General features: G+C 42.4%; 1 protein-coding gene across 1 annotated transcript in view; it reads left to right on the top strand.

The window, feature by feature from the left end:
* The window catches only part of LOC115022426 (uncharacterized), a 47,909-nt gene that overhangs the window by 20,947 nt on the left and 492 nt on the right, over positions 1–26,470 (top strand). The window contains exons 34-64 of the mRNA XM_029453402.1: positions 1,226–1,597; positions 2,515–2,859; positions 4,218–4,553; positions 5,161–5,292; positions 5,424–5,576; positions 5,723–5,839; positions 6,898–7,071; positions 7,178–7,382; positions 8,077–8,231; positions 8,307–8,419; positions 8,956–9,037; positions 9,156–9,293; positions 9,901–10,063; positions 10,287–10,402; positions 13,096–13,242; positions 14,023–14,136; positions 14,267–14,383; positions 14,970–15,128; positions 15,418–15,579; positions 16,111–16,273; positions 16,364–16,548; positions 17,897–17,989; positions 18,095–18,299; positions 19,357–19,544; positions 20,579–20,676; positions 22,499–22,683; positions 23,736–23,926; positions 24,070–24,238; positions 24,334–24,443; positions 25,122–25,247; positions 26,052–26,178. Of these exons, the coding sequence (XP_029309262.1) occupies positions 1,226–1,597; positions 2,515–2,859; positions 4,218–4,553; positions 5,161–5,292; positions 5,424–5,576; positions 5,723–5,839; positions 6,898–7,071; positions 7,178–7,382; positions 8,077–8,231; positions 8,307–8,419; positions 8,956–9,037; positions 9,156–9,293; positions 9,901–10,063; positions 10,287–10,402; positions 13,096–13,242; positions 14,023–14,136; positions 14,267–14,383; positions 14,970–15,128; positions 15,418–15,579; positions 16,111–16,273; positions 16,364–16,548; positions 17,897–17,989; positions 18,095–18,299; positions 19,357–19,544; positions 20,579–20,676; positions 22,499–22,683; positions 23,736–23,926; positions 24,070–24,238; positions 24,334–24,443; positions 25,122–25,247; positions 26,052–26,178 (5,140 nt within the window). The remainder of the gene's footprint in view (positions 1–1,225; positions 1,598–2,514; positions 2,860–4,217; positions 4,554–5,160; positions 5,293–5,423; positions 5,577–5,722; positions 5,840–6,897; positions 7,072–7,177; positions 7,383–8,076; positions 8,232–8,306; positions 8,420–8,955; positions 9,038–9,155; positions 9,294–9,900; positions 10,064–10,286; positions 10,403–13,095; positions 13,243–14,022; positions 14,137–14,266; positions 14,384–14,969; positions 15,129–15,417; positions 15,580–16,110; positions 16,274–16,363; positions 16,549–17,896; positions 17,990–18,094; positions 18,300–19,356; positions 19,545–20,578; positions 20,677–22,498; positions 22,684–23,735; positions 23,927–24,069; positions 24,239–24,333; positions 24,444–25,121; positions 25,248–26,051; positions 26,179–26,470) is intronic.

The following is a 26,470-nucleotide window of genomic DNA, read 5'->3' as shown; positions in this document are numbered from 1 at the left end:
CTCTGTCTCTCTCTTCTCTCTCTACTCTCTGTCTCTCTCACTCTCTGTCTCTCTCACTCTGTCTCTCTCTGTCTCTCTCTCTCTGTCTCACTCTCTGTCTCTCTCTCTGTCTCTCTCTGTCTCTCTCTCTCTCCCTCTCACTCTCTGTCTCTCTCACTCTGTCTCTCTCTGTCTCTCTCTCTGTCTCCTCTCTGTCTCTCTCTCTGTCTCTCTCTGTCTCTCTCTCTCTCCCCTCTCACTCTCTGTCTCTCTCACTCTGTCTCTCTCTGTCTCTCTCTCTGTCTCTCTCTGTCTCTCTCTGTCTCTCTCTCTCTCTCTCCCTCTCACTCTCTGTCTCTCTCACTCTGTGTCTCTCTCTGTCTCTCTCTCTGTCTCTCTCTCTCCCTCTCACTCTCTGTCTCTCTCACTCTGTCTCTCTCTGTCTCTCACTCTGTCTCTCTCTGTCTCTCTCTGTCTCTCTCTCTCTCCCTCTCACTCTCTGTCTCTCTCACTCTGTCTCTCTCTGTCTCTCTCTATCTCTCTCCCTCTCACTCTCTGTCTCTCTCACTCTGTCTCTCTCTGTCTCTCTCTGTCTCTCACTCTGTCTCTCTCTGTCTCTCTCTGTCTCTCTCTGTCTCTCTCTCTCTCCCTCTCACTCTCTGTCTCTCTCATTCTGTCTCTCTCTGTCTCTCTCTATCTCTCTCCCTCTCACTCTCTGTCTCTCACTCTCTCTCGCTCTCTCACTCTGTCTCTCTCTCTCGCTCTCTCACTCTGTCTCTCTCACTCTGTCTCTCTCTCTCGCTCTCACTCTCGCTCTCTGTCTCACTCTCTGTCTCTCTCACTCTGTCTCACTCTGTCTCTCTCTGTCTCTCTCTCTCCCTCTCACTCTCTGTCTCTCACTCTCTCTCGCTCTGTCTCTCTTTGTCTCTCTGTCTCTCCCTCTCACTCTCTGTCTCTCACTCTCTCTCGCTCTCTCTCTATCACTCTCCCTCTCCCCCCTCTCTCTTAGAATCAAAACAACTGTTGATGTATGTCATTGTATAATTGGGACGGTCAGCATTGTGACTTGCTTGACTTATAACAGGAACTTAATTCTTATTACAGTAACTTGGAGCTTGCTTGGGACTTGAAGGTTAAGACTTGAGACTTGCACACATGTGACTTACATCCTCCCCTGCTAATTAGTTTGGAAGCAGTGTTGCATAGTCCTGGTTCTAATCTTCCCTTCTTCATTTCCCCTCTTCAGACTTTCCTGCCATCGCAGACTTCAGCCAACATCACCATCTCCATCTCTGGCTGCTCCACTAATCTCAGTGCTGTTCTCCAGGCTGAGGGGGAACAGAAAGGCAGCCTTAGTCTGAATTTCACTTGTCCCCCCCACCTTAGTCTGAAAGCCTCTGTACATCACTCTATAGAGGCGATACAGAAGCTGGGATTTCCTGCTCACGGAGCTTTAATCCTAGATGTCTCAGCTGCACATCTGCCTGGTGTGGATGTTGGCCTGGAGCTTGGTCGTTGTTATTTCAGGGGTCATTTGGGTAAAACCGAGGCTTCACAGACAGCAGTGGAGCTGGCTTCCTACGCTGTAAATGTGACCAACTACTGTCCAGCTCTACAGGTCAGACAATCCATCACTTCTGTGTGGAAACCTGAACAAACTAATATGTTGAAGTTGTAAATATTACTGTTACCTCAAACTGTGACAACACATTGTCATTTCTTTCATCCCAGTTGGTAGAACTGAGATTTCATACATGATTAACCCCTCTGCATGTTTACACAATTTCCTTTGAAATACAGTTTCCAGCTCATTAGAAGGTCAAGCTACAGGTCATTTATTATAGCAGCGGAGCAGAACAACACATCCAGCTGCTAGAGAGAGACACAGTGTCAACTCTACGTCCACAGGAGGCAATATGAGTCCCTCAACATTACATGGACTGTACATATTCAGAAAACAAGTGTAAGAAAGTATTTAATGTAATGAGATGTGAACGTGGGGCTGAGAGAACAGCCTTGAAAACCATTTACATAAGTATATTAGCTTTTCCATCCCTGTATCTCAAAGTCCAAGGTGATGTCTTTGAATGTCTTGCTCTGTCACTCCAAAACCCAAAGATATTCACTTTAACATGATGTAAAACAGAAAAGCGACTAATTGATTAGTTGCCAAATCATTGCAGCTGTAGATCTGCACCAATATATCTCTCAAAAATGAGAAAATATTCAATATCAGGCTTTGAGACAAGTTCAGGTGCTATTAACCATAACATCAACATTATAAGTGGAAATGTGAGAAGTTAAAGAGTTTATCTTTCAAATACTGAGATGATTCAACAGATACTGAAACTGTTGGGGAAAGAAGAGTCAAGTCAAACCACTCTCAGTCATACATCCATAGATACTTCTTGACCCTGTTGTAGATCTCACATTAGCAAAAAGAACAATGTTTATTTTACATCCGAAAGTAATAATAGCTTTACAGAAAATATGTACAGATTAACATTCTCCACGTACTGTATGTCTGTGCCACAGGGAACGGTCCTCCCGGTGTCCCTAGTTCTTCAGGGCCTCTTATCAGTCGTCCCCTGTCAGATCACCATGACCTCCTCTCTGAGGGCCGACAGTCAGGGCCTCTCCCTGGAGCTGAGTCAGTCCTGCGGGCCTCCACGTCTCTCTGGAACCCTCACGCACTCTTTCTTTGAGCTGAGGAGCCATGGTGTGCCCCAGATGATCACCATAGAGGCCACTGCTCCTGAGCAGGCTGGGGCCCTGCTCATCAAGGCTGGAACATGTTACATTAGAGCCAATAGAGTCGTAGGGGCCAAAGGAAGGACACAGTGGCTCTTTGCTCTGGAGGCAAAGTGTCCAACATTACAGGTACTCTGAGGTTTGCTGGATGTTTATTAAAGCTTTGACATAGTAGAAAGTTATTAAAGGAATCCTTATCTCACAAAATGACCGTTTGTATATCAATTGTTAACCCTGTGTTACCTTGAATTCTTGAAGAAAACTTTGTTTCTCTCCCATGCCTTCACGCTGAACAAAGAACCAAAAGACTTGATGAATGATCTACGTCTGCAGCATGATCCATGTCTCAAAGTCTTGACTTATCCAGTCGTATGCTCACTACTTCCCAAAGACAAGACATAAGACATAACTATTTAAAACACTTCTGCATGAACAGTGTCATGCTTGCGCAGGCGCACTACTCATCCGAAGTGTATGAAATCAACATATACTATACAATGGTTTGTAAGATATCTAAATATATAAAAAGTTATAACCCTTTATTTTTGTCAATGTTACATGCGTACAGTCTTTTCAAAATAAACGTCCATCTTCACAGGAAACAAATTGGTTAGCTTTAAGAAAAGATCGTGGTTTGGGTTAAAATAACGATGTAGGTGGCGAAGTCACGTGACAAATAAGTCAACGTTTGGGTTCAAATAACCACAAGTTACGTCTCTTCGCTCTTTATACTTCCTGGTTCACAATTACATGGAATATACGCCAATTGATTTTGTGGGACATATACAAATGACGGTGCATTACTTTCCATAGGTATAGCTTCGAACATTGTATGAGAACAGCCTGAATAACCAGTCAGTTTTAGAAAACGCCTGTTTGTGAAGTAGTGAGCACACGACATGAGACTGTGATTATACTGCAGAGGTGTGTGAGAGTTTGTAAACAGGTGTTTGGATGTAGTTGTGCGGTTGTTTTGGATTCTTCTTTAACCGTAGAGGCATGACAGGAAAACTAAGTTTTCTTCAAGAATTCAAAGTAACACGGGGTGAGTGATGGATCATTTTGTTGGGTGAAGTCTTTCTTTAAACTGGGTCTCTGCCTGTATGTCCATCGCATTAATAATGTGGGAATCTTGCAGTGTGTGCCAGTCATTCGGGTCGACTTGCTGACAGTTACACAGTTAATGGTGTAAATGAAACTCTTACAAACATTATTGATCGTCTAAGCTGGTCATTTTGACCTGTTTTCAATGCAGACATTTAGACATGTCAGGACAAGCACAGGTGTAATAATTAATACCATAATTAGGACTCAATTGAACTGCGCCATCGTTGTTTTATTAGTTACTGGGTCAATGTTTTACAACTTTACAGGTCAATGTTTTACAACTTGGGGGGGATTTTGACAAAGTGTGGAAGAATGAGGAATCTGTCTGTTGGAAGATGTATTTATTACTACCAGTCATAATGATGTTCTGTCCTCGCTAGGCTCATTTGAATGGCTCAGTGTGGCAGGACCCTCAGGGTATCTTGACAGCGACCGTGGACACCGAACTAGAGGGCAAAAGGGGTTTCCTGAGGCTGAATGCAAGGGCCTGGCCGGAGCTGAGTGTGGAAGGCGAGCTCAGTCACAACCTTCCTGCTCTCAAAGGTTTACTGCAGCACAGCAGACTGAGGGTCACCTGCAGGGCCGGAAAACAACGATATGACAGCGAAGCCCTCCTTCAGATGGAGGAGTGTACCGTCAGAGCCAGTGGAGCTGTGATGTCACAGCCTGGCCTGCAGGGGGCGCTGCTGTATCACAACAACTGCACCATGATTCAGGTAAACATACCAGATGATTATATGGCTGCAAAGTTATAATAGTTTATAACTTTCAGTTAGTTTTTATTTAATTTAATTTTTAATTAGTTTTCAGAGTGTGTTTGCTTCGTTTAGTTTCAGTTTTTCAGAAAGGTTAAGTTTTAGTTTTTAGTATGTACATGTACATACAAAACACTCTTTTAATTTGAAAATCAGGTCGAGTCCTCTTTTTCTACCAAAACTTGGTTGAATATCATTTGATCATTTGAATATTTAAATCATGTTCTGGTTATTTAATTCGACAAGACTAGACTGCATGTGAAAAACAGTAGGGATTAATTGTGAAGCAATTGCAGCATAGCTCCATGTCATGGAATGTAAAGTCTGTTCAATTAGACAGTGATTCATGCAGCCTCAGTGATATATTACAATTGAAAATCTAAAACAGAAATAAATTGACCTTCATTTTCACTCTATTTAAAAAAATATTTTAACCAGACAATATTGTTACGGTTTGTTTCAGTTTAAGACAATATTTTTCACTGCTTATTTTCATCTTAGTTTACTATAATAACCCATATTGAATACATAATAACGGCACTATCTCTCTGTCTAATGATGTGTGTAGGAGTGGGGTAGTCCGGACAGGATGCAGTCTTCCGGGTCGTTGGTTGTCTCCCCAACTCTTGCAGAATCTCAGGTCTCCATAGCGATAGATGATGCAGAGTTACAGGCTTCGGTGGCTCTTAAGAAAACCAAGGTCTGGAAATGCATGAAAACATTTGTTACCTAAAACAAAGCCTTTAACATCCAATGAAACTTTTACTTGTAATACAAAGAGACGAAGGATGTGACGCCATGTATCACCATCCAGTGCTGTTGTTTTTTCAGGATAAAAATGAAGCATCTCTCAATCTAAATCACTCCGTGCCCCTGTTGAAGGAGCTGGGTCTCCCTGTTACTGCTGCACTGACAATGAATTCTGGGAGTCACGGCAATGGCTCGTACTATTACCTTCTACATAGCAGCGCAGGAAGCCAGAAGGTAGGAGGCAGCATTAGCACTCTGTGAAACAGTTTCTTGGGATGTTGGGATGAAATGCCAGGACCACAATGATCTACTGTATATGCATCTATAACCACAGCAACCTTCTACTGTATGTAACCGCTGCTTCTCTCAATGTTTCACAGCTAACTCAAGGGATGACTGTCTCAAAGATGTCTGAAACAGTCAGAATGAAAAGTTATTTTAGACACACAGTGAACTATCTGAAGAAAGTGGGAGTCCCTGCAAACAACAGCATCCAGGTGAGAAACCAGAAGCTCAAGAAGTGACGGTTGAATGACTTGAAACAGCTCACCGAATGAAGGTGGACGTGAAAAAGTGAAGTGCCAATGGGCCGTCGGACATTTACATTTCCTATGTCTGATCTATAAAGTTAGCAATTGCAATTTTGGAAACAAAGCAACTTTTTAATCCTAGAAGTAGGTTGTGTAACATTTAACATTAGGGCTGCAACTAACGATTACTTTCATTATTAATGAATCTGCTGATTATCTTCTAGATTAATTGATTAATCGTTTGGTCTCAAATAGTGAAACACATCCATCCCAGTTTCCAAGTCAAGTCTTGTTTTTCAGTCCAAAACCCAAATATATTGACTTTATTATGATATAAAACAGAGAAAAGCAGGAAAACGACATATTCCACAGGCTGAAAACAGCATTTTCTGACATTTATGCATGAAAAATTACTTTAACGAGAAATCCATTATCAAGATAGTTTGACTAATCAAAGTCGCATTGCTGACCTATTTAACATCTTTTTTTTTCAGCTTTACTCTCCTCAATTCCATCTGCTTATGTGTCAAAATAATATTTTCTGTGCTTAACAACAGACAGAACTCATGAATGGGCTGATTTGCCGAAATGATGATCTTCCAGCAATCAAACAATGTAAACGGTGCTTTTAACAGATAGTGCTGTTAACTGTCCGTATATTCAGTTTGACTTATTGTCTTTGTTTCACTTTGTTTCACTTCGTATAAAATCTCCTGCTTAGTTTGGTTCGTATGTGGTCAGAGCGATCTGCACACAATGATGAAGTGGCTCATCTGTGCTCTTTTCATGGCATACATGTGTGAGAAACTGGACTCAATGTGTATGTTGAGCCAAACACAGTTAGCAGGAGAATGGCCAACCTTCTCACATTCAGGAATTTCTCTTCATATAAAATACATTTTGTTTTCATATTTGTAATTGATCAGAAGAACAGATTTAGTTCGACAAAGGGCCAAATTCGGCCCACAGGCTTAAAAGAGTGGTGTACAATATCAGATGGCTGATTTAACAGTGACTGTGTGCAGGTAGAGCTCGGCTCAGCTGAAGGGAAGGCCTTGACTTTACAGTCCCAGTTTGGCGGTCAGCAGGCGGGAGTGAGACTCAAGATGAAATGTCTCCCAGTGAGCAAAGAGATAAGAGGAACCATGTGGCACAGCTGGTCCTGGCTGCAGGACAGAGGACTGCCTCTCAATATAGAGGTAACATAATACAATATCATGTTGGTTCTTCATCATATTGGTTTATTGAACTGGTATTTATATGAGTGGATGAAAACCGCACCTCTCTTCTGACTGTCCTTCACAGGGCCTATGTTCCACCCAGGGAGTCTTATCTCAGCTTCAGTCCAGGTCTCGGCTCACTGTGGACGGACACAAGCTGCTCGCCTGCGGCCTGAACGTCAGTGTGGCGGCTGGACGTCTGGCCCTGCTGCTCTCCTACTCTCCACCAGCTTCTAATCACACAGGGTCACGGCACAGTCTGAACACGACACTGACTGCTCAGTTCAAAGGTTAGATTGCATTAACAGCTGGATTTCATGTTTGTGTTTTAACATTGTTTCCTGGAGTTTGGGACTGCTGCTGTCTCTCAGTACCTTTTGGAGGTGAAGATACGGAAGATATTCCGATAAGCAGCACTATCTTAACTGATGTATTTCATGTGGATATTTTCCCTCTGTGTCATCCTGAGGTTTTACATTGAGACTTATCACTTTCTCTTTGCAAAAAACTAAAACACAAAACATTTGTATTCTCATGTTTGAAGGGTTATTTTAAGTGTTCTCTCATGGTTCCTTGAAAACCTTGAAAGTTTGTAAATTTGATGAAAAAAAAAAAAGGCCTTGGATGAGTATTTGAAGTCGAATGATGCAGCAGCAAGCGTTAAAGCGTTACGATTACGTTCAGCTTTGCCTGCGACTTGTACATTCCATGACTCGTGGCTCCCCAAAGACATTTTCAAAGACTGGCTTATTAAAAGGATGTGGATATGGACATCCATATGGCCCGATGCAGAGCCTGCAGCAAGTCAATAAAGCTTCACGCCATGACCTTAATCTGTGTCTCAAACTATGCTGTGTTGGGTCCTTGAATTTGAGAGAATTGGGCCTGGAAAGTATTTGAAAGTCCTTGAATTAGATGTTTAAGAAGGTTAGGAATCCTGATTATGTATTTTACCATAACTAACAGTACTGATCCTCTCTGCAGGTCCTCTGCGGAGCGCCGCAGTAGATATTCACTGTCACGACCGGAGGGTCCGAGTGGTGGGGGACGTAGGAGGCTGGGGGGCACATGGAGGGTCCAAGGAGGCCAGAGTCACACTGAAACACACAGTACAGGGACTAACTAGGCCTGTCTTACAGGTGAGGGTAACATACACTAAAAATTCCCACAGCTGTCTTCCTCTGTGCTAACCCTCTGTGTGACTGTGGATTCAGGTGGAGGCCTGGGGAAGACTTACTGAGTCCCAGCTGAGGTGCTCCATGGCTGTGAACCCTGAACTCAGCTCCTCACTGGCACTCATCATCCAGGGACACCATCTGCCTCACAGGTACTGTAAACACACACGGCCTCCAAAACATCTACTGTCAATCAAACACATGCACACACACATAATTAAGGCCAGAGGTTCTCAATAGTTTTTCAGCCAAGACCCACAAGATAGAGAACATACCGGGGACCCCCTCATGTATGTCCCTTGGAATAAATTGACGTTGCCAATTTTTTACACTTCTATAGTCTTAGTTATGTGAAAGAACAACACGAGAGAATTGTATTAGAAAGATAATAGATACAGAATACCCAAACAACTGCAACTGACATCAATTCAATTAGTTTTAAGTAACACTATACCGCAACAAAATGTCAAAGGCAAATCAAGAGTCTTTTCATTTTAAATTCTCACCTGGCACCTGAATTTAGTATTTTCCTTTTATATAAATAAAGACATTTCCACGATAATTCCATCCATAAAAATTAACCAGAATTCAGGAAATGAAGAGTTTGACGCTCAAATTTCCCTGGGAGAGGACCTCGGACCACAGTTTGAGAATGACTGCTTTAAGTGACAGCTGTTCTTTTGTCCAGCAAGGACCTGATGGTGAAGGTGGTCCAAAATATTCCCAGGATGTTGGTTTACCTTCCTACTCAGCTCAACGTCCGCTCTCAGGTGGGTTCTTATTCTCAAAGGCGCTCTCATTTAATCCTGTTAAAACATAATGAATGATTCTTTTTCATGACCGTGACATGTCACAACCTGCGTCGCCGTCTCTCTTCCCTCTCTCCAGCTGAACCAGTCTCAGTCCAGTGTGGCAGGTTTGGTGGAGGTGTTGTCAGGCAGGAGGAGGCTGTGGGCTCTGGGGGAGCTGGCAGCTATAGAGAGTGGATACAGACAGGCTTTGGAGCTCAAACACTCATACCCACAGGTACTGCTGAGCTAACATATCTCTGGACTATCAATATAGTTTATAGATATTATATTTACACTCATATTTAAAGGGGAACTATGCCCATTTTCAAAATTCATACATGTTATTCCTATGGTCTAAGACAGTCAGTTAAAATCAGTAAACATTAACAACTTTCTCCCAAATCCAAAAACTGGAGTGTTTAGAGTCTATGATGTCATCACGTCTGGAGCGGCTCCATAGACAATGAATAGTGAAAGACAGATCACAGTGAGAGCCCCCAGGGGAACATATGGGACATGTTCTCTTTCACAACTGGACACTACAATAGAAAAGCTCATTTGGTTATATATATAAAAAACAAACATTCATTGTGTGTGGAGCAGCTCCAGACTTTACACTCGATGACATCACCAGTCTGAGACTTCTCTGTTTCTGGCTTCGAGTGTTCATGTTCACAAATATTGATTAAACTTTTCTACGTCAGATAACATACTGGAACTCTGAATTTAGGTGGTGTTCCCCTTTAAGAATAAACTCTGTAATTCTGGTGTTGACCAATACCACACCCTGAACACAGTTCACCCACATCCTAAATGTTTCAGTGATGGCCCTTGTTCTGTAGTTGAAGCCGCTCCCCAGGAATGTTGCAGTGAGGACAGTGTATGAGGCCAGGAAGTGGAACTACCAAGTTCAACATGGAGCTGTGTGGGGCAGTCAGGAGTTACTCTTGTCTGGGCTCTACTCTGCACCCCCGGACCTGCAGATGGGGAACCAGACCCTGAAAGGTAAAATGTTGCTCACAGGGACAATGGGCCTCAATCACCAACCAAGAACACATTTAAGAATAAGATTTGGAAGATAATGGTGAATGAGGCCCAATGTCTGTCCATTTCCAGCACATCTACCAGGATGCATACATCAGGGCTGAAGATAGATGGAAGATGCAGCTATCGATGAGTGACCACCTTCGATTTTGTCTGACTATCTTTCTCTTGTTCTTGACTTTAGTTCAGGTCGACTGTATTCCCCGTCGGACGAGTCTGGAGGTGACTCTGGAGCGGTCCGTACACGGCCGACTGGACAGTGTTTTACTGGGCTGGACGAGGCACGGCCGACTGGAGCAGGTCAGACTGTGAAGGGCTTCATTCAAATAAATATAAATAATATATATTTTGTAATCGTATCATCTGATCTGAGGCTGCATGTTTTGGACACTCGGGTGAAGAGAGCGGAGCTGTCAACTGATCACCATCTGGTGGTGAGTTGGATCAAGGGGTGGGGGAAGACTCTGGACAGACCTGGTAAACCCAAACGGGTAGTGCGGGTGAACTGGGAACGTCAACTCACACCTCCGGCGGAGCTTTTCAGACATCCCTTTGGAGGTTGGGGGCATTGAACCTGAGTGGGCGATGTTCAAACCTCTATTGCTGAAGCTGCGGTGATGAGCTGTGGTCTCAAGGTCTTAGGTGCCTCAAGGGGCGGTAACCCTCGAACACCGTGGTGGACCCCGGTGGTCAGGGAAGCCATCCGACTGAAGAAGGAGTCCTTTCGGGTTATGTTATCCGGGAGGACTCCGGAAACAGTTGCAGGGTACCGAAGGACTAGAAGGGCGGCAGCCTCTGCCGTGTCAGAAGCAAAGCAGAGGGTGTGGGAGAAGTTCGGAGAAGCTATGGAGAAGGACTTTAGGTCGGCACCAAGGTGCAAACAACTCCACAGTGGCAAAGCCGCAGGGGTTGATGAGATCCGTCCAGAAATGCTGAAGGCTTTGGGTATTGAGGGGCTGTCTTGGTTGACACGCCTCGTCAACATTGCGTGGAAGTCTGGGACAGTGCCTAGGGGGTGGCAGACCGGGGTGGTGGTTCCCCTATTTAAAAAGGGGGACCAGAGAGTGTGTGCCAACTACAGTGGTATCACACTTCTCAGCCTCCCTGGTAAAGTCTACTCCAAGGTACTGGAAAGGAGGGTTCGGCCGGTAGTCGAACATCTGATTGAAGAGGAACAATGCAGATTCCGTCCTGGTCGTGTAACAACGGACCAACTCTTCACTCTCGCAAGGATCCTGGAGGGATCCTGGAGGGGGCCTGGAAGTACGCCCATTCGGTCCACATGTGTTTTGTGGATCTGGAGAAGGCGTATGACCGGGTACCCCGGGTGATACTGTGGGAGGTGCTGCGGGAGTATGGGGTGAGGGGGTCACTTCTGAGGGCCATCCAATCCCTGTACGCCCAAAGTGAGAGTTGTGTTCGGATACTCGGCAGTAAGTCGGACTCGTTCCCAGTGAATGTTGGCCTCCACCAGGGCTGCGCTTTATCACCAATCCTGTTTGTGATTTTCATGGACAGGATATCGAGGCGTAGTCGTGGAGGAGAGGGGTTGCAGTTCGGTGACCTGAGGATCTTATCGCTGCTCTTTGCAGATGATGTGGTCCTTATGGCATCATCGATCTGTGACTTTCAACAGTCACTGGATCGGTTCGCAGCTGAGTGTGAAGCGGTTGGGATGAGGATCAGCACCTCCAAATCTGAGGCCATGGCTCTCAGCAGGAAACCGGTGGATTGCCTAGTCTGGGTAGGAATGAGCCCTTACCCCAAGTGAAGGAGTTCAAGCACCTCGGGGTCTTGTTCGCGAGTGAGGGGACGATGGAGCGAGAGATTGGCCGGAGAATCGGAGCAGCGGGGTCGGTACTGCAGTCGCTTTACCGCACAGTTGTGACGAAAAGAGAGCTGAGCCAGAAGGCAAAGCTCTCGATCTTCCGGGCGATCTTCGTTCCTACCCTCACCTATGGTCATGAAGGCTGGGTCATGACCGAAAGAACGAGATCACGGTTACAAGCGGCCGAAATGGGTTTTCTCAGACGGGTGGCTGGCGTCTCCCTTAGAGATAGGGTGAGAAGCTCAGCCATCCGTGAGAGACTCGGAGTAGAGCCGCTGTTCCTTTACGTTGAAAGGAGACAGTTGAGGTGGTTCGGAGAGATTATATCTCCTCACTGGCCTGGGAACGCCTCAGGATCCCCCAGTCGGAGCTGGAGGATGTGGCCCGGAGAAGGGAAGATTGGGGTTCCTTACTGGAGCTGCTGCCCCCGAGACCCGAACCCAGATAAGCGGTAGACGATGGATGGATGGATGGATGGATGGATGGATGGATGGATGGTTTATGTTTGTATTCAACAGTGGAAATGTAAGGAACATTTTGAGGGAAAATGTTTGACCACCATAAAGTGTTTGATTTGCCGTTGTTATCACTTTCTATGATGCTCGTGTCTATATTGCATTATAAACATACTTATAATTCGTTCAAATCTGCCTATAGTACCGTAAAATTGTAGAAATAAATATTCATACCACAATTATAACACATGATAGAGCATTTAAAATGAGGTATAATGATATTAAGTATCCTAATACTTAATTATTGCTGATCACTAACTGACAACCCTTTTTTGCAAGGATCATGGTGTATTATAATACATATATATTATTAATTGAATTGAATTGAATTGTAGATATAATTATGTTTATAATGCATGGCTTGCAAAAAAATAACAATTAGACCATCAATTATTATTGTATTAGTATTATGATACTTGACCTTATAAGTTATTATAAAATGCTTAATAATATGTTATGATTATTGTTATAAAGTATTATGAATATGTATCAGTGTATCAGTATAACTATAATCAAACAGTGCTATAAGCAGATTATAATGCATAATTAGTATGTTTATCAAACATTATAGACATGGCCGTCATAGAAAGAGATACTGAAAATTCTCTTTCTTGTTCTGTGGAAACAAACTTTGCTTTGTTCCTCTCAAGGTCCGAGTTCAGAGCTTGTGGAGTCGCTCAGAGGAGACGAATGAGACCAAACTGGAGCTGAAACATCCCTTCTCCTCCACACTCAGCCGCATGTCCCTTCACACTCTGACACACAGCTCACAGAGAGAACAACGCAGCAGCCGCCAAGTAGGCTGCCACACTTTAAGCTCTATTTTACACTATTAATATCTCAGATAGTTCTTTAGCGATACGTTTCACCATTTCTGTCATGTGATTTGACACAGTCATGTTCTCAAAACATTTGAATTTCTTCACCTCTTTGTTTCTAAGAGCTCAAATGGAGCAGGTCACTGTTTTTCAGGTTCTAATATTAGTGTAGTGCAGGGTATACGCAGGTATTACCTATTACCTGCTTATTCATTGTGTATACCCACTTTTAAATCATGAGAAACAGTCCTGCACATGAGAAGCTAATACAATCGCATGAGAATAAATGCAAAAACACCCAAAAAGGAGGTTATTTCCATATAAACAGAGGCTGACATGTCTCTCAGAACTATACTTTCCTTCAGATTCTCCCTCTCCAACCTGTCATTACCTCAAATAATAACGCAACAAAGATGAATAAATATATTAGCTGTTTTAAGAGACCGTTAACAAAACAACTGACCCAAAGACTTAGTAGTAATAGTTGTGAGTATGGACTAAGGAAAAAGGAAAAGTCTTTGTTTTTGTCAGTATTTATTTATTTTTGAACATGTTACACATGCTGTATATTCACTGTATTGTACACCATGCATACTGTTCTAACTACATTATGAATAAATCCAATTCCAAATAGCATTTTGTAATTTAAAATGTAAGTACAAAAAGTGTAAAATTAAGAGTTTCATTGTATATGTGTAAATTATTATTATTGTTATTGTTATTATTATTATTGTTTTCATGGTTTTATTCTGCATACAGACCCATCTGTCATGGGACAGCACAGTCCCTGCCAATATCTCCATCAGCCTGAACAAGCAGTGGCAGAACAACTCCAGCAGGGGGCAGGCGTGTGCTGTGTTCTCAACACAACAGGTTGGTGGACCCTCCTCATGTTGAGTATGATAGGTCTTTATTTTGTTACTTAATCTGTATGTGTGTGTGTGTGTGTGTGTGTGTGTGTGTGTGTGTGTGTGTGTGTGTGTGTGTGTGTGTGTGTGTGTAGATGGCAGTGTCTTCTGTCAAAGGTTGTGTGTCGGTGGGTCAGGAGGGAAACTCGTATTCACAGAATGCAGAGCTAAGATGGGACAACAGGAGCGTCAAGCAAGGCATGAAGTACCAGGTATACTCTATACTGCAAGATAGACCCTCCCACAAACATGTATGGGCCACTGCAAAGTGTGTGTACAGTAAATGGGCCCTCCCCAAATCTGCTTTACTCATATCAACGCTCTCTCCTACTAAACGCATACACGTAAACTGGTTTAAAGGCCTTTCCAGTTCCCTCTTTTTCTTCTCATTTATTTTCTGACATCCTGATTTGTGTGCAGGCATAGCATGAAACACATCCCAACATTATCTAATAGTTAGTTTGGATCGGTACATTTCTCAGGTTATGAGATCGGCCGCCCTGAAGGTTTGTTTTTTTATGCAAAAAAGTCTTATTTTTCAGGGGAGGGAGTTTTCATTATGACATTATGAAGAGGCTACATTTTACTAAAGCAACAATAAGCACTATGTTATCATTACTTATGTTGAGGATGAACATGATTATTGCTGGCCTCCTTTGGCCCCCTCTAGTGTCTTGGCCCCATGAAAGATTTCCCACTTTTTACCCGTCCCTGCTGAAAGCTAACACTGTCAATTCCTATGTATTATTCTCTCATGATGTAGATGGGCTTATGATTGTGTCTCTGTTTTGTTTTTAGAGGGGTCCACGGGGAATGCACAGCCTTCAAGTGAATGTCGGCCTGGACAAAGTGTCTCCTGCGCCCTGTCCTTCACACACACTCCTGACTAAGATTCAGACCAACCTCAGGGATCGCCTGGAGCACACAGTGCTGCTGGGCCTGTGTCCCCCACAGCCTGTGAGTCAGCACATCCTTTGTTCTCACTGCTCTCCTTCTCATGCAATAATACAGTTTGGGTTTTTACTCGCACATTTGAAGACATAGGGAGATTGTAGCTGCTGTGTCGGTAATGAGTAATTGTTTGTCTGCGTGTGGTTGCACTGTGATAAATGTGCATAGTGTCTGAATGTACGTCCCAGGGGGTAGAAGGTTAGTTTTCACCACGTTGTGTAAGTTTTCAGACTCGCAGGATGCCGCTGTGCTTGTTTCCTTTCTCCAGCTGTTGTTTATCCTCTGTGTGTCTCAGACTTTGTCGTGGTCAGGATCTCACAGAGTGAACTCCCGAGAGGAGTTGCTTTACACACAGTCTCGCCTCTCGGTGACAGGGCGGCCCTACCATTGCAGCCTCACCATCGCCTTGACCAACTCCTCCACTGCTCAGTGCTCCAACATGTCTCTGTTCTCCGAGGTGAATCATTTATCAATAATGTGTCTCGCTCAAGAACTTCAGTTAGAAAGGGCCCTTCATGTCACTTTGATATTACTGGGCATGATGGTTTTATTACTTTGCTGACGGAACTTGTTGCTACTCTGTCTGTGTGCTTTTGTATTTCTGTCTTAAAAATCAATATCACTTTAAGTCTCTACCGCTGCCTTGGTCTGTTTGTTAGTGTGTTATTGTGCGACTGGTGAATCTGAACTTCACACAAAGTCACACAATTATACAAGCAAACTAATACTGGTATTTTTTCAATTGAGTCTGGTGGCTTTGGCGAGAGCATAGATGGATAACCGCTTCAGTTTGCTGTCTCATGCAAGGTCTAGTAGATAGATAGCCAAACTGTTTCTTGGCTATTTTTTGCTGGTTGGCACTTAGGGCTGCTGGCCAAGAAATAGTCCGACCCTGTAAAACCCCCAATAATGCTTTATTTTTAATATCTGTGAGGGTCCTTATGAATACACAAGTACAACCATGTGCGTGTGTGTGTACACTACACAGTCTAGGATTGGTAATTGGAGTGTGGAGGTGGGGGGCAGTGTCCTGTCTTGGCCCCGGGGGTCTGGTCTCCAGGTGCAGGCCAGACTGGACCGCAGAGAGAAGATGTGGCTGAACGGATCTGCAGAGGGACGATGTCTGCAGACGACAGCTGGTTACATGAACGGTAAGTACAGATTCATCTGAAAAATACACATCAAAAAGACAAAAATATAAAAAACTAGGATTATGAAGAGCTCAATCTGTTCATGTCCAGGTCTGAGTGAGGACGTCACTGTTGTGGCGTGTGTGGGAACAAATGGCAGTTTGATGCTGGATGTGCAGAATAGAGACGGCAGCAGCAACGGAGCTGAGTCTCTGGGCAGTGTGTCTGTGGGAGCAGCCAATCAGAGGCTGGTGCTGAGAGCAGGTGGCTGTTTGCAAAGTCTCACTGCAGTGGAGGTATCACTTACACATGACATCACATTACAGCCCGACACTTTCAAATACTGTTTTTTATTTTGTTTTATTGAACACAAATTAAACAGCATACAAGCACTCGTAGAGAATACACACATGCTGTTTAAAACAATACAATACAAACGTTATTAATAGACAAAGAAAATTAAAATATGATTGATTTATATGAAAATATATATACAAATATAGAAATATCCCCACACATCGTTCTTGCAATTTTACTATAGTAAAACAATTTAAAGAAAAAAATGTTTTAATCATTTATAAACAGATGAAGGAGGGCTAACTGCAGTGGTTCCTAAACGTTCTGTGGCCAAGGCACACCAAACACCAAGCCAAAATCTCAAGGCACACCTGTGTTCATATCCAGCCAGAATCCCCTCTCTAACACATAGTGTCACTGTTATCACTCTGTGAACATTTATTTAGTCTAGTCCTTGTAAGAAGCTGTTCTCCTTCACACTAGCAGAGAGCCTTTGATGTGTCAAACTCTAATATACCATGTGCAAATGACTAAAACCTGGTTCGCTTTGACAGATTTATTTTTAGGCCAAAGCATATAAGACCTATTGTTTCTATATTGTGAAATAAGTGTGTAGGATAAAGTACAGTGCTTCCCTGAAGTAAATAACAAATCATTCATAACCTTGTGTACAGTTAAATGCAATAGGCCTAATTGTTTCAAAATCCCACGGCACACCGGGATTTGTCTCACGGCACACGGCACACCATTTGGGAACCACTGGCTTACTGTTTCTCCATTTGCTAGTGAATGTGATATTTACTCTTAAGAATTATCAAATAACCATTGTAGAAAAAGATCAATTTAATTTATCCATAATAAATAACAGAAAAGTGAAATGTCAAAATGCCATTTATCCAATTTTTTATATCTAACCGAAATGTATTTGAGACAGGGCATGAAAATGTTCTAATGTTTGGTCTGTCACATTATGAAAGGTAAAAGGGTTCACTTCACATTTGAACCTTTTTTTTTTTTTAAAGGAACTCTGCAACTGGGTTAACCTTATTAATGGGTTGACAAAACTGACGAAGTATCTGATTACATTTAAGATGTTTTAGATTAACTGAATCAGCAATTCTGGAATCGCTTCAAAGATCTTACTGTCAATTTAAATCATATCTACCTAAAAGACCCACACAGTCCAAAAGGTTACCATTGCAATCCAATAAATCATCAAGAAACAAGATGCTTTTGATTATATGTAATCACTCTATTGTTCCATAGAGTTGATCCGTGTGGAGAAAACTGAGTAAATGTAATTTTCCAATATTGAAGACTCTGTTCAGTATGTTGTTGTTTTCACAGGCACGCATTCAATACTTGAGCTCTCAGATACAGAATAAGCTGCTTGAGAGAATCAAGACATTACAGCATCTCCTTGATGAATTCAGACGGCAGGTAACCAAACTTCTGCAGGACACTGTAAACAAATGCATGGAACGTCTAACTTTAATGTGCAGTATGTTTTTAATTTGGTTTCTCTTCACAACTTTCTCTCTGCAGTCCCGGGACAGTGAGTTACTCCAGGAGCTGAGCTCGGTTCCCCTTCATGTTTCCCAGCGAGCAGAGGCTCTGCTGGTGCACAGAGGCAGAGCTTTGTTGGCTCTGTGGCAGCACAGCCCCCCGCGTCATATTGTGACCGACAGCCTGCCACGCTTTCTCAGCCTGCTGCAGCACGCCTCTCTGCTGGGACAACAGGAGCTGAGGAGTGAGTTACTGATGGGGTCATGCATTTTGTGTCACTGAAAGGAAATTGTAGAAAGAGAAAGATTGAGAGAGCAGATAAAGGAGATGGCAGCCTCTCTGGCTGCCTTTGTTTTACCTTTCATTTCATATAAACATAATATGGTTCCTTTACTTGAAAATAACCCTTTAACGTCCAGTGCTTTTTTAATAAGTTTCTCACACGAATAAGCAACAACCATTCCAGGATAATTGGTCTCCTACACCTCACAACCGCACAGCTAAACAATAAGGCCGTTAGAACAGGACATTACACACCCACTCAACTATTCCTCACCTTAAGGGGATAGCTTGGATGTTTTGAAGTGGGGTTGAGGCATTTATCCAAAGTCAGTATATTCACTACAGTAGATGACAACTCCAGTGTAGGTCAAATTACAGTAGGTTTCAAGAGAGCGTAGATAGCGTCAGAAAAGAGCTGTCTGACAGCAAGGTAAAGGGGGGAAATATTCTACATGTAGCGCACACTTACTATGGATAAGTACCTCATACGAACCCACTTCAAAGCATCTTACTCTCCCTTTGATGAATATGCTCACTGAATAGGCCTCAGTACTGTTGTATGTTGTTACTGTAGTCTGTTGTATGTGCCGCTGTCTGATACAGTGCTGTAAGGAATTTCCCCTTGAGGGACAATAAGGCCGAAAGTAAAGTAAAGTCTGTTTGAAGAAGACAGGCACATGAGAGCTACAGAATGACAATTCTGTGGTTAACACAGTAAATATAAACATGCCCAAACACAGTCTATCCCTGCCTTTCCTCACAGGAAGAAATCTAATTTCTTCAAGAAACTCTAGATTGCAAACTAATCCTCTCTTCCTTTGCGTATGATGCATGAAAAGCATCTCTTCTGTCTCAAAGTACTTTTTTTCCTACACAGCATTTTCATGTTGTCAGGATACTTTGACCTCTACTCTTTTGAGTGTTGTAACTTCAATGTGAGAAAACAGTGTATCTGATGTTGCTCTTAAATGATCCTAATGATCCATCCTAACGCATGGAGTGTTGTGCTTTGTCCTCAGGGCCCTTGGCCACTCTGGCAGGCGTGTACCAAGATGTGAAGGGCCAGAGACTTGAGGCGCTGTGGAGGGAAGCTGTTTCGTTGTGGACAGACAGGCTGCTGCAGGTCCTACATGTGCTGTTAGAGAAGCGTCAGCTGAGGTCGCTGGCTCAGGCCAGTGTCTCCACGCTCAGAGTTGCCCTGGATGTGGTGAAAAAAGCTTTTTCTTTTGCGTTAGACTATTATACCTTTATACTATTATACCATTATATTACATTTCGCTTTGCCCAATTTAAAGCATTCTGTAAACATGTTTACATGTTGTGTCAATGAGTGTGTTTACTAGTATCCCAGCTATGATTGGGTTTTTGAAGTAACCTGTTTATGTTTTCTGCTGTAAATATCCAGGTTTCAAAAACTCGGATGAGCTGTTTTCCTGGTTTTGATAAACATGGATATGCTAGAAACTGATGTGCTAAATCCTCTCAAGTTATGTAGTAAAACTAGTTATAAAGAAAGAAGAAGAAAGTCCACTTTATTAATCCTGCAAGGGAAATTCACTTTTTTGTTTATACAGTATTCACACACACACACACACACACACACACACACACACACACACACACACACACACACACACACACACACACACACACACACAGGGCTAAATAGAGTGCTGTAGGGATGATGTATTTTTGTAAGACTTTAACATACCCCTTGTTCCCTCAACAAAAAGCCAATGAGATTTTTCCATCTCCAAAAAAACTCATTTCTGCAGCACAGGTATTATGTGGGTTATGTGAGATGTCAGAGCAAGGAAGCTGTCTCCCAGGATGGCGCCCCGAGACGTTGGGGGTTCGGTGCATTGCTCAAAGACAACCCGGCAGTGCCAAGAGGCAAACTGGCATCTCTCCAGCTACCAGTCCACAGGTCCAGGCAGGGACTTGAACCAACGCCACTCCTGTTCCCAAACCAAGTTCCTATGGACCAAGTTTATGCCGCATACCTGATCCCCACCATATGATGATAAACTTGTGAAATGTAATGATGACCAACATGCTAAAATAAAAGTGAAAGTCTGACTTTGGGAATGCAGAGTACAGAGAGGGGCTAAATCCAGTAATGTTGAAGTAACTCAGTCAGACAAGACAAATCCAGGATAAGACTCAAAACAGCATACTAATACGCATGCAAACACACACACAAACGGAATGTGTATTAATGGTGGGTGTTCTGTGATCCAGGCAGGACAGCATACCTACCACTGGGTGGAGACCAGGTTGGCAATGGCTCTGTCTGGGGTCAGGAAACGACTGGCCTCTGTCTACAAACTCTCCCCCAGGTACTGCACATGTCTGACACATACATGAAGAAAAGCTCTCTGCACCACATTTTTCATTCTTACATTCCTTTCATACAGTTACGTAAAGTGGTCAGTGGAGGGACATATCCTTCATTATGTAATATTCATGATAATAATAACTTTATTTATACAGCACCTTTTAAAACAAAGTTACAAAGTGTTTTACAATAAACAATAATGAAGCTAAAACATGTACAATATATAAAAAATAGGCAAGGTTGCGTATCATCTGCATAGCAATGAAAGTTTAAACTATGGCTATGCATGATTTGAAATGGACCCCTGGGGCACACCACAAAAGAGAGGAGAATGAGAGGAGGAGGCCTCTCCAAGCATGACAGAGGAGGACGCGTTTGACAAATGGGAGATGCACCAATCAAAAGCCATATTCCTGTTACCAGCATAGTTTTTCAGGCGGTTGATTAAGACATGACCACTGTGTCGAAGGCTGATCTGAGATCAGGGAAAATTAAACTGGAGTAGAAGCCAGTGTCAGCGGCAAGAAGTAAGTCATTTAAGACCTTGAGCAGAGCTGTCTCAGTGCTGTGTTTAGAGAAAAAAACTGATTTAGTTATTACAAAAATGTGGTTGTTTATAGAATAAGTTGTGTAGAGAAAACCTTTTCTAAAATCTTGGATAAAAACAGGAGCTTAGAAATGGGTGTGATCTAGAGAGGTCTTCTGTAAGAGGGGGTGAACAGTGGCTAAAGGGCCAGTAGATAGGGAACAATTAATGATGGTTAAAATATTTCAGACCAACCGCCTGAAATACAGCTTTTGAAAACTAGGTGGGAATGCAGTCTGAAGGCCAGGTGGATGGTTTAGAAAGTTCTAGGACAGATCTCATGATGTTCATGTGCTGCTGAATCGCCACTATTTTGTCTTGAAAGTAGTTAAGAAATTCCTCACATCTCTCGGGGGATGATTCCAGTGGCTGGCTACGCAGAGGAGCAATAACCAAGTTTAGAGTTTTAAATGTTTAGCGATAAATTGAGAAAAATGTGTTTCTTGCTTCTTTGGTAGAACACTGATAAGTTGACATCAGATGTTTGAGAGACAAAAGGGAGACACTATGTTTATCTTACTTCAATTTCTGCTCTGCTTTACTGAATCGTCTTTATTTATAGATTTAGCAAGAATTTAACTTTTTTAATCTGACTGGAGTTTTAGAATCTTAATTCTTCGTGCTGGAATTATTGCAAACACTGAAGCTTCTCTACCGTAAGGCTCTGGTATCGATTGGTATTGAAAAACATGTTTGTGGCAGTAAAAGCTTGAAGGAAGCGGCAAACATGGGAGTTTTGGGGTCAGGAGAAAAAGGTTGGACCTGGGAAAGTACTGCCTTGTGATCGGAGATGGCAAAATCAACCAAATTCACATTTTCCACCCAGAAACCAAAGGAGAGCACAAGGGTGTGCCCTTTGTCATGTTGGGTCTAGTTAAAAGAATCTAAAACGTTGATAAATTCAGAAGTTTTTTGGATTTTTACGTCTTTCAATAGTATTTCTGTGACTTTTTTTCAATTTGAGGCAGGTCCTAACTAAAGTTTTTGAAATATAGTCATTGAAATGCTCTTGAAACAAAAGTTACAACAATAATTTTAGGTCAGTATTAACCTGCATACAAATCACCAAATCACACATTACTGCATAGAAATACAGCGATAAAGAGTTATTGAAATTCATATGAACTCGAGCATCAAGATTCTATATTTGCAGTTGAATTGCCAAATCAGAGCAAAAGAAATGTAAGAAAAATATTCCAGTAAGATATTTTGAATCGGGTGTTTTTGTTTTTTCCAGCGAGTGTTCAGTGGTTGTGTCAGTGCCGCTGCCACCGCTCCCGTGGTCCAGGCTGCCCGAGGCCGGACTGCTGGAGATACTTCTGGAGGAGTGGCTCCTGAGGCCCCTGCAGACCCTCGCCTCCATCAGGCCCACCGCTGAGCTATACCGCCTCAAAAGGAAGATCATGGACAGCCCGTTTAAACGTAAGACTCGTTTATCAGCCAAATACGCATGATGCAACATTACGGGAGGAATAAAAGGAATACGTCACCCACAAGAGGACCATTTGTACATCAGTTACTCACCAAGTGTTACCTTGAATACTTAAAGAAAACGTAGTTTCTCTCAGTGAACACAGTGATGGAAGAGTGCTTGAAGTCTTGGTGAATTTAAGTAAATTGGAGAGCGTTTAACAAAAGCAAAACTATATTAAAACATATGTTTACAAACTCTCACAAAACTCCTGCAGTTTAATCTAAGTCTCGATTATCCAGTACTAAGTTCACTTCCCAAACACATGCATTTTCACTAAAATCTTACTTACTGTTAAAACACTTCGGACTCGCACAGGCGACTAGTATGATGACATGACCTCACAAAAAGATTTTCTTGAAACCCCAGACAAACCAAAAAAAAAAATGTTATAGAAAGAAAATAAGATGACGGGAGAAAAAAACAAATAAACATTTCCCATTTAGCAATACGAATAACTAGGTTGTCTTAAATTCATATTACTTCTTGATTGAGCTTTAAATATAAATAGTTTACCCAACAGAATAATTGTATTCATTATTTTTGTTTCAATTTTCATCCAGAACCCCGAACATAATATTTAAAGGTGTACATTTAAAATAAAATGTGACTGTGTTGTCTTATTTCACAGTTTGTGGGTTGGTAGGCACTAAAGTGCACAAGCACTGAAAAAGTGAGTCTTCAAATTCATTTTACTTTCATTTTATATAGAAAGGTTTTAGTGAAAGTACCTGAGCACACGACTGGATACAGGAGACTTTGAGATTATACTGCAGGAGTTGTGTGAGAGTTTGTAAACAGATGTTTTGATGTAGTTTTGCTGTTGTTGAACGCAGCCCCATTTACTTCAATTCATTCAGACTTGATTCTTTGTTCACCTTGGATGCATGTATTCGAGGTAACTCGGGGTGAGTGATTGATATACAAATGGTCATTTTGTGGGTGAAGTTTTCCTTTAATCTTATTGTATTGCTGTCCTTCTCCTTCTGTTCCTTTCTATAAGACCAAGCTCTGTTGGTGGCAGATCAGTTTGTAGTGACATTTGACGGTCACCTGTATGAGCTCCCCGGCTCTTGTGCACTGCTCCTCGCTCAAGACATCAGCGCTGAGCCTTCATTCACACTGCTGCGCAGTTCAGACTTCCTTTTGATAGGAATGAATAGCAGCACCGTCAACATTCAGCACACTGGACAGGTATGTGATAATGTTGGTGACAAACATTGCTCAGTGAACACCAGAAACAACTTAACAGAGTGGAGTGTGTCAAGTCAGAGAGCAAAATGAACAGTGCAGCAGAGAGGTTTCCTAAAAAAATAAAGCAAATGTTTGTGTCCCAGGTGAAGGCCAACTGCAACAACGCTATAACTCACACATTTCACAGTGACAATGGAGTGGCTGTCAGAAAAGTGTCAAACCTTGTGCAGGTATCCAATCAGAATGGAGTGTCAGTGTCATGTGACCTGTCGCTTGAGCTGTGCAGCTTCACCCTCGATGGATGGTTGCATGGTAGGACTAAAACTAAAGATTCAACATAAGTTAGGAGAACAAACATCATAATTGCTGATCCTCATTATTGGTAACAACATGTTTTATCTACACAGGTATGTCCACTGGTCTGTTGGGGACCAATGACAATGAAGCAGGGAACGATTTTTCTTTGCCTGATAGTTCTCAGGCTGAAAACTTGGAGGAATTCTTCCACAGTTGGCAGGTAGGACAATGTTTGTACATCGAATAGCAAAGCCAATGTGCTTAAGGGCCTTAAACATGCATTCTTTCTAATATCCAACAGGGGGCGACTCCACTGGCTAGCAAAAAGAAGTCACATTGTATAGAAGTCTATGAGAAAATAACTCGACTTCTCACTAGATTTATTACCTCAGTAAACGTGTTGCTGATGAGTTGATGAATCTCTAGTTTCAAGTCTTCTTCAATACAGCAGGATGTTCATCTTGTAAATTCAGAGACTTTTTTCACCTAAAAATGTCTTGTTCAGCGTTCGGTTGTACTTAGCTCCACCCTCTTGTGTCGTTTCTGGTTCCAAAAAACAAACTCAAGGCTTCAAAACGATTGTTACGGGTTAGGGTTAGGGTTAACACCATGGTTAAGGTTATGCACTGACCTTGAACGGTTGTGGTTAGGATGGGCAGCTCGTCTCGCAAAGGTTTTCAACTGTTCTTTTGCAAATCTAGGACCATCTAGACACAACCCTTCGTAACCGTAGTCCACACACCAATGTGTGACGTCACTCAGGGTGACCACGTCCACTTCTTATATACAGTCTATAAGAAAATCCTAGAATCTTTACTGCACATTCATGTTGAAGCTTTGTTGACATGATGGTATTTCAGTTCTCACCTGCAGTTTGCTCATTTGTCTGTGTCTTCAGATGAAACCGGAGTGTAATAACGCGCCAGGTGTAATGGAGCACTTTCCTAAAGCGGCCATCAGCCCTGTCAGCTGTGACTTTCTGTTCTCCTCTCCCGACTCTCCACTGACTTCCTGTTTCAGAGTGGTGAGTAGAAAAATATGACCCAAGCTTCCTCATCGTCTTGTGAGGATGTATGTGGATGTAAGACACTGTAAAACATGTGTCTGGCACAGCGCCCACCAGCCTGTCCTAACTTATGCTAATGGTTTCATGGTCGAGATAAGACAGACGTCTTAGACGTGATGATAGATGTTCATGTATCAGAATAAACATGATCCATCTGTACTGAACTTCACTCATAGAGTAGATGAAGCACAAACTTGTGTTAATGTATAAATATAGCTTCTAGATCCTGCCAAAAATAAATAATGCAAAAACAAATGTACATATGTTTATCCAAAGCAGAGGATTCAAAGTGTGAGGCGAGCTGTGTTAGGGGAGGCTCAGCAAACGGAAGGGAACAAATATTACATTAGTTATTACAGTAGGTAACAAAGGAAGATCACACGGAAGCCTTAATGTGTGTGGTTTGGTGAAGACACAAAGTAGTTCTGGGGAACTTTACTGTTTTTCCCACTTTCCCAGAGTCAGAAACTGATGAACATTTTAGCAGAAACCTTTTGTTATGTTTGTGGTGTAGTCTGAAGGCATGTCAATCAACAACATTAGACCATCTTGGCTCAGTTGTTGAGTGTCTATGGGCTCAAATAACATAAGCCTGATCCTATAGGCATGCAGGGATTGAGCCAAATTTAGCAAGTAAACTAAGAGGGGTGAGCGGGCGCTTTTTTGTTGTTGATGAAAAGCAAAATGTTTGACTAAACCATGAGCATCACCTGTTTGTGATTCATTCTGAGCTTCATTTTCACAACATGTTTTTGTCGTCAGGTGGATCCTGGTCGGTTCTTGTCGGTGTGTAAATCGAGCTCCTCCAGAGCACCCTGTAGATTAGCATCTGCTTTTGTTCATCTCTGCCAGCAGAACTACATACCTCTGGAGGTCCCTGTCCAGTGCTGTAAGTTATGCCATTATAGGGTCGTTAAGTACGGCACAGATAGGGAAACTAGGCCAATGTTATTTTAGACCATTTTAATTCTGCTATTTTTATAATGGTACTTCAGACTCATTTACATCTACACTGTGATTATTGTACTGTAGATGCTCTTATTCTGTCCTTGTACTAATTGTTATGTTTCTGCTGTGAAGCAGTTTGGGCTGAAATTCTTGTATGAAAGGTGCTATACAAATAAAGCTTATTATTATTATTATTATTATTATACAACCAAGGACGTGCATACACTCAGACT

Source organism: Cottoperca gobio, chromosome 17, assembly GCF_900634415.1.
Source record: "Cottoperca gobio chromosome 17, fCotGob3.1, whole genome shotgun sequence".
In the NCBI taxonomy this organism is placed as follows: domain Eukaryota; kingdom Metazoa; phylum Chordata; class Actinopteri; order Perciformes; family Bovichtidae; genus Cottoperca; species Cottoperca gobio.
The sequence above is the reverse complement of the archived record's forward strand: the minus strand, read 5'-3'. Positions and strand labels throughout refer to the sequence as shown.